This window comes from Procambarus clarkii, chromosome 4 (genome assembly GCF_040958095.1).
Source record: "Procambarus clarkii isolate CNS0578487 chromosome 4, FALCON_Pclarkii_2.0, whole genome shotgun sequence".
NCBI classification, from domain to species: Eukaryota; Metazoa; Arthropoda; class Malacostraca; order Decapoda; family Cambaridae; genus Procambarus; species Procambarus clarkii.
This window is the reverse complement of record NC_091153.1, coordinates 36991458-37006848: the sequence shown is the minus strand read 5'-3', so window position 1 is coordinate 37006848 and position 15391 is coordinate 36991458. Positions and strand designations below refer to the sequence as shown.

General features: G+C 43.5%; 1 protein-coding gene across 1 annotated transcript in view; it reads right to left on the bottom strand.

Moving 5' to 3' along the window:
- Positions 1-1886: 1886 nt before the first annotated feature.
- LOC123748640 (coagulation factor XI) overlaps positions 1887-15391 on the bottom strand; it is a 44882-nt gene continuing 31377 nt past the window's right edge. The window contains exons 3-5 of the mRNA XM_045730807.2: positions 10929-11131; positions 5496-5553; positions 1887-2095 (exon numbers count right to left, since the gene is read on the bottom strand). Of these exons, the coding sequence (XP_045586763.1) occupies positions 1959-2095; positions 5496-5553; positions 10929-11131 (398 nt within the window). The 3' untranslated portion in view covers positions 1887-1958. The remainder of the gene's footprint in view (positions 2096-5495; positions 5554-10928; positions 11132-15391) is intronic.

The window sequence follows — 15391 nt, the reverse complement described above, 5'->3', positions numbered from 1 at the left end:
ACATAGATGAGTGTGAGGCATGAGACGGTAGAGCCGAGAGTGGGCGGAGTGGGTGTGGGTGAGGAAACGGGTGGGAGGAACAGATATGTTGGGGTTTATGAGTGAGTACTCTGCCTTATTGATTAGGGCAAGAGTATTAACCTAATTGTGCTAGGGTTGATCTTCGGCTCTTTGGTTCCACCTTTTGGTCTTCAGTCAACTGCAGTATAGGTTTCCATGCCTCTTGCGGTTTGCAATATCTACATTTGAAGTTGTGTATGGAGTCTACATCAACCCCTTTATAATGCACCCTATTTGTTCGCTATTATGACACTGAAAAATAATTTTATCATGTCTCGGTGCTCATTTGGATACTTCGATTCCATCAGCGTCCATTGGTTTGTGTATCGCCCATTCCAGATAACGTCTTCCCTGTCAGTCTCCCTGAGAATTTTATATGCTGTCATCTCTCCACTAACTTTAGTCTTCCAGTAATATGAAATTAAATTCTTGTTCTTTTTCATAACTCAGCCCCCTGAAGGTCGAGACAATTGTAAGACTAAGGCTTGAGACAAGTTGGTGGAGAGTATCAACAAGTCGGCGCCATCTTCTATTGTAGCCTACTATGTTCAAGAAGCAAAAATGCTTTAATCCTGCACACAAATTAAAACCATTTTAATTGGTTGTATTGCACACAAATTGAATTTTATATGAAAAATTATTGACTGAACAGGGAGAAATCACGCGATTTATTAAAATTCGTGTGATTATACCGCTGGATCATTAGTTAATTGTTGCGGAATGGTAATGGTAGCAGCGTGGATATGCGGCAACATTTAAAGTGATGTGAGGCTGCACGCAACAGTCACTGTTAGTGTTTTAACACATAATTGTACAGCACAGTTGACAACACAGCACAGTACAACACAGCTCGCTATTTAATTGTTACTTGTACTTCACAGTTGACAACTCAATACTTAATTGTTACTTGTACAGCACAGTTCACAGCTTGTTGTACAACACAGCTCCCTGCTCGTTACTTGTGATACACAGCTCACTGTTGCTCGTGCAACATGGGATGTAATACTATATACATTTATGCATGCGAGAAAAAGTATATTGTACATAATCATCAATATAACAGAAGACTGACGTGAGGACCAATAGACGTGCAGCGAAAGAGGTGTTTTAATAGTATATAAGTTGGAGAAACTTATTTACAAAATAATGAGAATTAAATAATTAAATGTATTAATATATTTACATACATATATTTTAAATATACTCTAAATATAAATTAAATATATTCATAGTAATTCTTTTTAATCTCAGCTATTGTCCCAAAGAAGGCCAGGTCCTAAATTTACTTAGTAAAATAACATACTGGAGTGACAAATATGGAAGGAAATGCAGAATAGGACCAATGAAGAGCAAAGGTGCCATAGGCACAACCAGAGAACACTGTACGAACATCAGAAGTCCACGGTTGTACAATATCCTCCCAGCAAGTATAAGAAATAAACCCGGAATTCTCGATTGTACGTCGAGAACGAATCCGACTGTACTACCGTGACCTTAGGGCCGGGTATGTAGACCTGCGGGCTGTTCCAAGCAACAGGCTGTTGGACCAAGCTCTCACACGTCAAGCCTGGCCCCGGGCCGGGCTTGGGGAGTAGCAGAACTCCCAGACCCTCATCCAGGTACAGCTAGTCCAGGTTGTATAATACCACAATACTTCTTGAAGAGAATAAAATATTTTCCTTGCACTGATTAGGTTAACAGCACAACTTTGCATTGCATCACCGTAAGATTTTAGTAATTTTAGCATGCTAAAGTAACTAAACTGTGTACTGTGATAAGTATCATCTTTCATATTTAACTCCAAGTAATTGTACAAACCGTTTAACTATATTAATGCATCATAAAGGTTTTAATAGTACAGTATATAACTATCAATATTTTATTTGGTCACCCTATCATCAAGACCTGCCGCGTCTTCTGCCACAGAAGCAGCTGTCTCTCGTGTGTTGTTCAATCCAGGAGAGGTAGTTTGTGACCCGAGTGTAGACTCCAGGGTAGCCCCGCCGCCCGCACCCATCACCCCAGGACACTACACCTGTTGGCCAACACTCCAGTTTAGTTCATGTGGTGGTTAGTACAGTCGAGAAAAAGTAGTCTTCTACATCCTCAGTTTCTTGGAAAGTGCAAAATGTTAACGTTGCTTTTGTTATTGTCGTAGTATTGGATTATATTATAAATAAATAGACGCTTTGTAACAACGAGTTTCATTGGTCAAAACACCACACACTGGTTTATATAATTCACACTGCTATCGAAAGAAAAGTAATGTAGAACAGTGAATCAGTGAATAAATATTATTATACGTAGATTAGTGAAAAATGGAGATGACTCTACTTTTGTGCTTAACCATCCTACAAACATCATGGCCGATCAGATGCGGTGTTATCATAATGTATGATAATAATCAAGTGTATTACTGGACTTTGTTTGATGGACTGTGCCTGTAATTGCTATATTTACGTTCACGTTTAATGGTCAATAATCACTTCCATTTGCCCCTAACATTCCTCTGAAGACCTAAACAAAATAGTTAAAAATGATTATAGATGTAGAAATAAATGGAATAGTGTCATGTAAATAGGCAATTGCGTGTCCCAACCTCATCGCGGCGGGATGATGCCAACGTCGTCGTGTAGCAGAGAGTAGTGTACCAACTCCGCCTCTTGATCCACACCACTTCTTCACAAGGTGGGATGTAAACACACACAAGAAACAACGGATGCAAGCTCAACAAGCCACAATATAAGACTGTAAACAAGAGATGCTTTTTCACCCATAGGGGTTATAAACCCGTGGAACTGCTTACCAGCCGAAGCCGTAAATGGCAAAACACTACCGAACTGTAAGACCCAGCTTACAAAAATCATCAGAACCAAGGGGGGGGGGGGGAGAGGGGAACCTTCGGTGGGGAGCCGGTCGGCCGAACGGACAGCACACTGGGCTTGTGGTCCCGGGTTCGATCCCGGGCGCCGGCGAGAAACAATGGGCAGAGTTTCTTTCACCCTATGCTCCTGTTACCTAGCAGTAAAATAGGTACCTGGGTGTTAGTAAGCTGTCACGGGCTGCTTCCTGGGGATGGAGGCCTGGTCGAGGACCGGGCCGCAGGGACACTAAAGCCCCGAAATCATCTTAAGATAACCTCAAGAAGATAACCTTTGATAAGTCGTCGGCTTTCTATCCACGTCGAGGCCACTAGATTGTCATTGGCCCTCAGGGAAATCAGGTATAACTTTCCTCCCAAATGCTGCAGCATTCTCATCTACGTTGTTGGAGAAACAGCCAATGACGGAATTTGTACAAATTGTTTGCCCATTAGAGCGATGAACGTTTTACAAAGCATATAATATTTTCGTTTAATATTTATCATATGGAAGTGCATGTTGAGAATAGGATAATCTGCAAATGACAGTAAATTACATGCATAATATAATCGGACATTTCCCATATTTGTAGTCTGTCTCCCTGTCTCTGTCTCTGTCTCTCTCTCTCTTGTTCGTAATTATTTGATCAGCTTGTATTACTGAATATTGGGGTGTAATTAGGTTTTGATACTATTTGTCTTATAAAGTATATCAACTATTTTCGCGAAAGTAAATATTTGCAACCAATTTTAACTTGAAAAAAGTTTTGTGTGTTGATGTTGTTAACTAAAGTGCGACGACAATCGATCGAGCGTTTAGTGTGATGTCACGTCGTCTGCCTCAACAGACAAATGCCAATACGTTAAATTATCATCTGTTTTATCGTCTACATAAAAGGTCATTAAACTATTAACCACCAAAATAGAGCCATCTCCCTGGTTCACTAATCTACATATATTCATTTATGTTCAGTCCTACATTATTTTCCTTTTGGTAGCAGTGTGAATTTTATAGATACCAGTGTTGTTGTTGTTGATTTAGGGGCGACGACAATTGTGGGATCGGATGCGCCCCAGCGAACCCGTGAAGGGTTAATCGCGAAGCTTATAAGCTAAATGAATGTCGCTTATCAGTGGAAACTAATGTGCCTCGCGGTACATAAACGCACAGATGATTGGCGAGCCCCAGGAGTCCCTCAGGGTGACAAGCACCGGCCCTCACAGAGAACACTGGGTAGCAAAATAACAAACTCGGCCCCCAACTAAAACGCAAACAAATCATCCAGTGCCCCCCCCCCCCGGCAGAGCAGAAGCCAGCCGCCCACCACGGCTGAGGGAACACCAGGAGCCCACCACGGCTGAGGGAACACCAGGAGCCCACCACGGCTGAGGGAACACCAGGAGCCCACTACGGCTGAGGGAACACCAGGAGCCCAACACGGCTGAGGGAACACCAGGAGCCCACTACGGCTGAGGTAACACCAGGAGCCCACTACGGCTGAGGGCACACCAGGAGTCCACCACGGCTGAGGGAACACCAGGAGCCCACCACAGCTGAGGGAACACCAGGAGCCCACTACGGCTGAGGGCACACCAGAAGCCCACCACAGCTGAGGGCACACCAGGAGTCCACCACGGCTGAGGGAACACCAGGAGCCCACCACGGCTGAGGGAACACCAGGAGCCCACTACGGCTGAGGGCACACCAGAAGCCCACCACAGCTGAGGGCACACCAGGAGTCCACCACGGCTGAGGGAACACCAGGAGCCCACTACGGCTGAGGGCACACCAGAAGCCCACCACGGCTGAGGGCACACCAGGAGTCCACCACGGCTGAGGGCACATGAGGAGTCTACCAAAACCCACCAGCTCCCAGCTCCTCTCGACCAAGCCGGCGCAGGACACCGTCACGCCACCCGAAGAAAAAACCAGAAAAGCCAAAATTTATTAACTATCCTGTGACCCAATGCGATATGTGCGCCATGTGTGTTAACAAACAGGATCGTTGAATAGGGATGCCAAAAGGCAGTATCATAATCCAAAATCGCGAAACAGAACGTGATCCGGCGGCTCCCAGGCGGAGCAACAGCCCAGGCGTCAGCTCGTCGTCATGGTTGAACCAGGAGTCTTATAAACCAGTGTGTTGTGTTTTGGCCAATGTGATTCATTGTTACAAAGCATCTATTCATTCATAATCTAATCCATTACTCTAACAAAAACAAACCCGGTGTTGTCATTTTGCACATTCCACAGACTTAAGGGGTAAAGGAATACTTTTCTTGACTGTGCATAGTACACCATCTTCCACTGCCCTCAGTTATCCAAGTATCCTGATTCTTGCACATCATCACGGTGAATGAGCACTCAATGAATTTCTTAAGCTTAGTGAATGCTATGTATATCATACATGGGAAAATTAAATGTGTGTTTGTGTTCTTTATCATGTTACTTTTAATTGTGAATAAAATGAAGGTAACTGAAAATATGCAATTTATTTAGCCAAGAGATCATAAGAGAGATAAAAATATTTATAGAACACTAATACTGTACTATAAAAGAAAAATGAGTTTATACCTATCACGTCCATCTTGCCATCCTTGCCTTGCCAGAGTAAGCCGCCTCCACTGTCACCCTGAAAGTCACAAATACACTAGATCTAAATACGGTTTTTCCTCGTACATTAGTCAAATTGATTTGTGAAGGATGAAGGCTCTTCATCCTTCTGGAGAGGATGAAGAGCCTCATTTGCCTCTTCAGCCTCATCGTGGGGCAACCGTTCAGTGGCCCCACACACACACAGGGAATTATCAGGGGAAGTGCCAAGCCATTACGACTATATAGCTCATGGAAGGGATCAGGATAAGGATTTGGGATGAGACGGGACTGATGACGTCCGAACATCTCCAGAACAAGTGTTTTGCTCACGTCTCTGTTCTAACCACAATTCTCTAAATGCTTCACCCACGTACTTCAAATACAAATAATCGCCAACAGAACCTAAACACCTAAGCTAACCTAACCTACACCTAACTAAACATATAATTTTTATGTATTTTAATATTAATTTATATATTAGAACAACCCAATTTTTAATACACCGCATGTTAAAGTTTATGAATGAATCTGGGGAGGACGGCCGCTGGTATAAATAGTCTAGTGTGAGGACGGGTTGCATAAACAAGGACCCAAAGTCCTTCCATATTTGAGTTTGATTCCGTAGCTGCTCCTTCCCGGGGTTCGCTTCCACGGGTCATTAGAGCCCTCGGATCCTCTTATTTTTGAAGGTTTCCATTGTCATGCCTTTTTTTTTCTTCTTCTTCGGTTCGGGTGGACCTATTTTTGTTTTTTTGGATCAGGACCTCGATTCCTTGATGGTTCCCAACTCGTATGAGATAAGGTCGGCTAAACTTTTTTGGTTACCATACAAAGTCCCAGATTCTTCCTGTTCTGCAGACCATCCATTGTTTTCCTTGGAAGCTTGGCATGATTTTTACCATATCCAGAAGGTTAAGTGGTGGGAGATTAGTTGCATCTTCCATGTTTTCTTGCACAGTGCATATTTTGCATCGTTGGACAATTGTTTGTTTGATTTTTTGAGCCCAGATTGCAGAGGATCACAGAGCCTGTACTCACTTGCAGCTGTTTAGCGCATCTGGGATGTGGTTATCTACAAGGCAGCATGGATGTTTTGCTTCGGTGCCTGATCTTACAGCTCTGATATCTGTGGTTCCAGCTTTTACAGCCTTGTCCTAGTTACTCTCTCCCCTTCTCTGGGAGGCGGTGGTGAACATTTTGGTTGCTTGTCACGCATGCCAGCTGACCATGCTCCCTTAGGCTCTGGAGCCGACTTGATTACTAACCCTTTTGACCACCGTACCCTTACATCTTCCCTTTTTCCTGACGAGGCTGTCTCTTCAATGCTTTCAGCTGTGGCTTCTGCTTTCCAGCACTTCAGTCGAAGTCCTCACATGGCTTTGTTTATGATTATTCAGGATTGGCATAAGGTGGAGACCGATTCTGAGGTTTTAGCTTTTTTTCTTTCTGTTACTCTTCATTCATTCTTTGACTCTTCAGCATCATTCTTAGGAATTGTGGAAGGGTGCTTCGTTTCGTTATTTTGCGCCAGCCCATTTGTGGTTTGGGCATTTATCGCAGTGTCAAAGGGGGTGGAATGTAGTAGCTCATTTTACCAATTCCTGGTCCCACGATTTGTGGGCCTTCAGGGTCGTGTCTCAGAGTCTTTAGTGTTGTTGGTCCACTATCACCCATCTCTAGATTCAGGGATCTTGGGTCAGGAAGCCTCCCCTCAATTCAGGTTAGTCACAGCAACTTGGTTGGACTCTATCAATGGTTGAGCTAACCCCCCCTTTCTTCTGTGAGTATTCTGATTGTTACCAGTCCATAAGCAGGACTCAATGGATGGACCTTCAGTATATTCTCGACCTTTCGGGATTGAAAAACGTTTTTGCCTGTCTCATTTTCTGCTTGACCACATTAACTAATTGTTACCTTATTTTACAGGTAGATTCCTGGATGGTGTCCCTGGACTTTAAGGATTCACACTATCACACTCCTATTCACGAGAGATTAGGGTTTCTTGTAGGGGCATTTTCGCTCGGATTTGACTCCTTGGATATTTACCAGGTTAGTGGGGTATCTATAAACCAGCTACTTGGGTGTTTGTAACTTAGCCTTTCTCAAGTTTAGACTTTCAGCCAGAACATGACTGCTAGACAGTTTAGACTTTCAGCCAGAACATGACTGCTAGACAGGTATCTGGCTAGCAGGTTCAGGATTTTTGGTGAACTGGAGGAAGTTTCAGTTGGTTTCATCTCTGGTTTGGACTCTGTTTGGGATTCCTGATTGGTTTTCCTATCTCTGCCATGTATGGCTCTGCTCCACCTGCAGTGTTGTCACCATCTGGTGTTAGAACTACCCCGGATTGTGGTCTCCAGTTTCTTCTTCAGGCTGTTTAGAGTTCAGTTCCATGGAATTTTCCTCCTCCATTCCTCGATGTGTTTATTGACGCCTCGCCCCTGGACTGGGGTTTTAATTGTGGCCGGTATATTACAAGGCCTCCCAGAGTCGCTAGGCCAGTTCCCTCCTACAAGTTCACGGTACCATGTGCGAGTTTGTGGTGGCTTAGCAGCCCTTTCGGAAGATTCGTTTTCCTCTGGGTTCTGTTCTCTGGCTCTATTCTGACTAATCTGCAGTGATTGAATGTTTAATTCATGGGGTATCACTTTTGTGTTTTCCCTCATTGGAGTTATTATGTGGGTAGTTGGCTCCTGAATTCTCGGAGTTTGGTTTTCGGTGCGGTTCAAGCGCAGTGTGTGTGTCCAACGTTCTTGGGAATGGTCTCCTGTTTCCATCCCATTTCCATGAAGTGAACTGTCGACGACGTGTCCTTCCGGTGGATCTGTGAGGTGTTTGATCGCCCGAGGTGGACCTCTGTGAAATGGCATAGAACCGGTAGCGTCCATCATATGTGGTTCTGTTCCTCAATCCTAAGTCTCTCATGGTTGATGTCTTTCACTTGGACTGGTCAAGATGGGGGGTTCATTTATCTCTTCGCTTCAGTTCAGGTTTTACTCCAGGTTTTGTCGAGACTGGAGACTTATACGTGCAGGGTGATCCTTCTGGCTCCTTGATGGCATCTTGCCACCAAGGATCCTGCACCTGCATCTTGCAACATGGCGATATTATGAATCGATCCGTGTTGTCAGATTGGGGAGCGGCATGCTCTCTTTTACGAAGGGGTCTGCTCTTTTTGCTCTGTTGGCGATTACGTAATTTACAGATTTCTATTTTTCTGATGAAGAATAAGATGATTGGCGTCCAGGGGGGATCCTTTTGATCATTGATTCGTAGTTTGTTTGCCCATGAGAGGGGGGTTGGGGATACAGCTCCAACCGGCCACTTGCTGTGGCCGGTTGAGGCTGTTTGTTGCTATCAACGCACCACTCGGACTTCTTCATGGGATGTATTGTTTGTTGATCCTGTTATCTAGGTTCCCTTATTCCAAGGCTCGTTTATCCCAGGTTGTCTGCAGTGTCATTAAATGTAGCAGTCTGCAGTTTACCCTTGGTTGTGGCTCTGGTTGAGTTTATGTCCCTGACCATGTTTTTTCTAGCATGTCTTGGGTTGATATCCGTCTCAAGGGTTCTGGAGGTCTAATGGATTCTAACGTCGGGTAGTTCTTGTGTTGTTCTTGGTCAGGTTTCCCATCCTGTGTTCCCATTTTCTTTTCGAGTCTAATTCGTCGCATTTCTCCTCCCTGGTCTCCTTTTTCTCTGTGGTTAGTTAGGAATAGGGAGACAACATTAGGCCTCTCCAGTTACCCCACATTAAATGTAATGAAACGCCTCTTTCTTGTTGGGCTTCGGTGGCTTCTTGGTCCTTCTCACCCTCCTCTTTTCAGGTGCATCAGTTGGTAGTTTTAGGCTCCAAACTCAATAGTGTGTACATGGGAGTCTGCAGTCCCGCGGTGCCATTACCACCTGGCAGTAGCCAGCTGTGACCAGGGGTCGTTGTTGTTGCTCTAGACTCATCTACTCGGGAGCAAAACCCCCGGGCAGCTCAGGCTATGGGAAGCTCGTAAGTGACCAGGGGGATGCGAACTGACTACTGGGTTGATTGTGTGTATTTGCTTAATTTTTCTTTTCTCTGTTAGCTTTGCAGTTGTCTATTTTGGTTTGCTTATTTTCTGGATGTTTCCATTGGTGAGGGTGACCTTAAAGACTCATCGGCGTCTCTGTGAAGGGTCCAGGTTATGTTTATAGTCTCCGGCAGGCTATTAACCTCTTGGCTAACTGATGTGGACCTAATCCCTTTGTAGACTCTTCTTTGCCTAAAGCCCATCTTTGGATATGGAGCTATTATGAACGTGTAGAGACTATAACAGTACTACAGCTCATCGTCAGATGCAGCACCCAATTTCAGCCAGCTGCTGAGTACATAAGTAAATGACTACCTGTTGTCAAAGAAGATATCTAAGGGGTAGTAATATGACAAGCTTCAATTAAAATTTCATTCATAAACAAAAATTTTGGCAAAGACTGTGAAATTACTGATTTGGCTGGGAAAATATTGATTTGACTGACTTCTGACTGGGAAATTTGGTTACCAAGCTAGTAACCAAATCTCAATTCCAATCTGCAGGAACGAAGGGGGTTAAAAACACCTGACATAATTATAGTAATAAAACCCATTAACCACTTTGCCTGGGTACATCACTGAACTGCAGGTGGCAACACTCAATTCCGCTAACTCACATAAGGTTTAGTCCTAACTAAACATAAGACACAGTGTATCAATCACTTGAGAGCACTTCCTAAATTTCCTGTCTCTATAAAAATGCATTAACCTGCAATTCAAAAGTAGTCTAAAGTGAGTGAACATTTAATATTTAAGTATTCTTAAATAGCTGAGATTACACACCCAGTCAGCTTGAAATCTAATGCCTCACTGAGGGTTTAAATCCCTAGCTAGGGGCAGGTGCAGCCGGGTCTCCCTGATGGTGCCAAATTGTGCAAGGAAGTTAACATGTGCATGAGCGACGGTCTCGCTTCAAGCACATGTTCAATCCCCGACCGTCTAGCAAGTGGTTGGGCACCATTCCTTTCCACCCGTCCCATCCCAAATTCTTATCCTGACCCCTTCCCAGTGCTATATAGTCGTAACTGCTTGGTGCTTTCTCCTGATAATTCTCTTCCTTCTCTTTCTCCTAATCAATGGCACAGTGACAGTAGCTGGCTGGAAGTCATGTCCATCTCTACAGTTTCCTTCAATACTGCACATACCGTAATGATATCCTTATTATGTCTCTGGGTCATATTTCTTATTGCAGTCATCACCTCCATTTCTCGTCCCTAATCATACAGTTTTAAACGAACTGTTTCTCAGGGGAATAATAAATGCACTCGTGCGGTGATGGGAGTATTAAAAGTAATAGTAATAATAATAATAGAACTAGTAGCACTATTACTAAGAGTGAGAGTAGCTTACATGGCAGGAGTCTGTTCCGCCATGGACGTAGCCAGCACAGATCATGTTGTCGGTGATCTCGTGGGGATGGTAGCGGAGGGCTCGACACACTGGGTTCGAGAAAATGGGGAGGAGAGCCTCCTTCAGGGTGTCGGTGGGGTCGCCCTTCTCAGTCACCCGGCCCCATCCACTCACCACGCCCAGCTTCCCAACGTAATCACTATCTGCAAGTGTCAGTGGCGATGAGATGAAGCAGGAGCCCAGCTGGAGGAAGGACAGAAGATGCTGACAAGAAAGTTAAAGGAAATATCGGTCAGGGACAAGCCTATGTTACCGACATTGTTTACCTTGGCAGAGAGCCGTCACATGGGCGCGTGTCTTATTCACATTTTATTTATATTTTTATCCTTTTATTAATATATAGAAAAGTTGTTACATTCTTGTACAGCCACTAGCACGCGTAGTGTTTCGGACAGGTCCTTAATCCTATGTTCCCTGGAATACAACCCCGCCAGATCGTTTAACAACCAGGTTTACAACTTTACAACACACAAGTATCATCATTTTATGTTTTAGATAATACTCAGCATACTTTATGTGCTGTATGTTTATACTTTTTATAGGAACCATACGGTGCTTAATATGGACATTTTGCTTTAGTAACAACACGGGTGACTGTTGGATGACGAGAGGTTTAATAGGCATTACTAACTATCACCTTTACCAGAAATATTTAAATATTTACCTGACTGTTCATAAGCCCAATTAAAATATATATCTGAAACCTTGCTACACCAGCCAGCATAGCTTACAACACCTGCAAGTATAGCTTGCTACACCAGCCAGCATAGCTTACAACACCTGCAAGTATAGCTTGCTACACCAGCCAGCATAGCTTACAACACCTGCAAGTATAGCTTGCTACACCTGCAAGTATAGCTTACAACACCTGCAAGTATAGCTTGCTACACCTGCAAGTATAGCTTGCTACACCTGCAAGTATAGCTTGCTACACCTACAAGTATAGCTTGCTACACCTGCAAGTATAGCTTACAACACCTGCAAGTATAGCTTGCTACACCTGCAAGTATAGCTTGCTACACCTGCAAGTATAGCTTGCTACACCTGCAAGTATAGCTTACAACACCTGCAAGTATAGCTTGCTACACCTGCAAGTATAGCTTGCTACACCTGCAAGTATAGCTTGCTACACCTGCAAGTATAGCTTGCTACACCTGCAAGTATAGCTTGCTACACCTACAAGTATAGCTTGCTACACCTGCAAGTATAGCTTGCTACACCTGCAAGTATAGCTTGTAACACCTACAAGGATAGCTTGCTACACCTGCTAGTATAGCTTGCTACACCTGCAAGTATAGCTTGCTATACCTGCTAGTATAGCTTGCTACACCTGCAAGTATAGTTTGCTACACCTGCAAGTATAGCTTGCTATACCTGCTAGTATAGCTTGCTACACCTGCAAGTATAGTTTGCTACACCTGCAAGTATAGCTTGCTACACCTGCAAGTATACCTTGCTACACCTACAAGTATACCTTGCTACACCTGCAAGTATAGCTTGCTACACCTACAAGGATAGCTTGCTACACCTGCAAGGATAGCTTGCTACACCTGCAAGTATAGCTTGCTACACCTGCAAGGATAGCTTGCTACACCTGCAAGTATAGCTTGCTACACCTGTAAGTATAGCTTGCTACACCTACAAGTATAGCTTGCTACACCTGCTAGTATAGCTTGCTACACCTACAAGTATACCTTGCTACACCTGCAAGTATAGCTTGCTACACCTGCAAGTATAGCTTGCTACACCTGTAAGTATAGCTTGCTACACCTACAAGTATAGCTTGCTACACCTGCAAATATAGCTTGCTACACCTGCAGGTATAGCTTGCTACACCTGCAAGTATATCGACCCTCACGGTTGATATCAACCCAATAATCAACCCTCACGATTATTGTTGGGATACAGTAAAATATTAGAGGCTAATACTTACCGGTTAAAGATGTAAGGTAACATACCGGTTAAAGATGTAAGGTAACATACCGGTTAAAGATGTAAGGTAACATACCGGTTAAAGATGTAAGGTAACATACCGGTTAAAGATGTAAGGTAACATACCGGTTAAAGATGTAAGGTAACATACCGGTTAAAGATGTAAGGTAACATTCTCTTTCAGATACAAAGAATATGAATTTGTGAGTCAATTTCGTCACATTCAATATCTGCTCTCAATGTAAAATTCTCAAGTTAAACAGTGCTTGAGAAAGGGAGTCTAGACACATGTATTTTTTGTTTTGTAAATATTTCCTGACATTAAAACAATTGCGAAGTAATGATAATTGTTGCAGGTAGCAAAGGGGCACTTTGATGTTACTGCAAGAATATACAGAATACACAGAGAAATCACAGTGACGTGATATATCAATGAGAAAATCCCCAGGAGCAGTGATGTGGGTTCGAATCTATGCACTGGGCGTTCCGAAACATTCCCAGACACACCCCAAGAATACCCAGCGCATAGATTTGAATCTTCATCACGGCTCCTGTGGATTTTCTCAATATACAAAATATTAGTGTGTGCAGAATGCAGGACCATTCTCATTCCAATTGGAACAATGTCAGGCCTATGAAATGCTTCTACACAAATGCCACAAGCCTAGAAATTTATTTTTACTCATTATGTTCATCATTGTGGGATTTAAGGCTTTGGTCTGTCCAGCCATATCAACAATAGCAATCAATACGTTGTGTCAGTGACCTAAACTCTCCCATTAATCACAGGAGTGCCACAAGCCAGCATCTTGGAACCTCTCTTATCTATCTATAATAGAGAATGTCTTTGTCTGTCTGTCTGTCCAAGGGTGGAGACAAGACGCTTGGGGCGTCTTGTGTGGTGAGTCACAGGGTGGTCGAGGTCGACCCTCATGCCCCCTTTTAAGATGGTCGGCTCCTATTCCCATTCTCAGCGACTCTTATAAAGTGTGAAATGAGAGTGTGATTGTAGTGCTTACTTCAGATTTTCCAGCTGTTATCGACTTGGTTGCCAACATATGTACTTTCACAACCCAGTGTACCTTTTCTATACACATAAATAAATATAACAGTGTCAGACCACGGAGAAAGAATTGAAACAGGAATTTCCTTAAGTACTTTCGTATATTAATACATCTTCAGAAAGAATCATCAGATTCCTACATCTTCCATTAATACATCTTCAGAGTCCTTCTGAAGATGTATTAATATAAGAAAGTACTTAAGGAAATTCCTGTTTCAATTCTTCCTCCGTGGTCTGACACTGTCACATTTTTCATCATGTGTTAATTCTGGTGATTTACACACATAAATAAATATATAAATAAATAAGTATATGTGCATACACTGAGGCTGAGAATCTCGTCATTGGGATCAGCGAACCATGAGGACAAGAAGACGCAATTGAAGAGGAATTCCATCTTCCGGGATACCATCAAATTTTCAGGAAGGTCAGAACAACATTTTTGAGATTATATGTGACTCTCAGGCAGGTGTGACAGCTGTTTCATACTCAGGTACAAGGTGACCATCCCCCTCTGTAGTACAGGGAAGATCTAGGCAGCTTAGGCAAGGTACAGGGCCTGACGGCTGAGTGGACAGTGCTCGAAATTCGTAGTCCTAAGAATACGGGTTCGATCCACGGCGGAGGCGGAAACAAATGGACAGAGTTTCTTTCACCCCTGATGCCCCTGTTCACCTAGCAGTAAATAGGTACTTAGGAGTTAAACAGCTGCTGCGTGCTGCTTCCTGGGGATGTGTAACGAAGAAAGGAGGTCTGATCGAGGACCGGGCCGCGGGGACGGTAACCCCCGAAATCATCTCAAGATAAAATAACCATTCAAAATGAAGATACACACAATTAGGCCACCACCAACAGCTTGAAGAAACCATTAACTGGGTAAGTACAAAACTAGTGGTCAGATCTTGTCTTGAAAGTTATCTTATCAAGTTATCTTTGTCAAGATAACATTTCCAGTGATGGAAATTCCTGTATAATCTTTTGTGAATGTCAGTATTTCTCGGAACTAACAACTAGCTTGTTATTAATAGTTATTGTTGGTGATAACACTGCAGAGTGATTGAATGTTAAGAACCCTAGTTAACTCTGTGTGGAAGCTGGTGACGACTCTTGTGTTGATCATAGCAGATGCAGGCTCTTGTGTTGATCATAGCAGGTGCAGGCTCTTGTGTTGATCATAGCAGGTGCAGGCTCTTGTGTTGATCATAGCAGGTGCAGGCTCTTGTGTTGATTAGCAGGTGCAGGCTCTTGTGTTGATCATAGCAGGTGAAGGCTCTTGTGTTGATCATAGCAGGTGCAGGCTCTTGTGTTGATCATAGCAGGTGCAGGCTCTTGTGTTGATCATAGCAGGTGCAGGCTCTTGTGTTGATCATAGCAGGTGCAGGCTCTTGTGTTGATCATAGCAGGTACA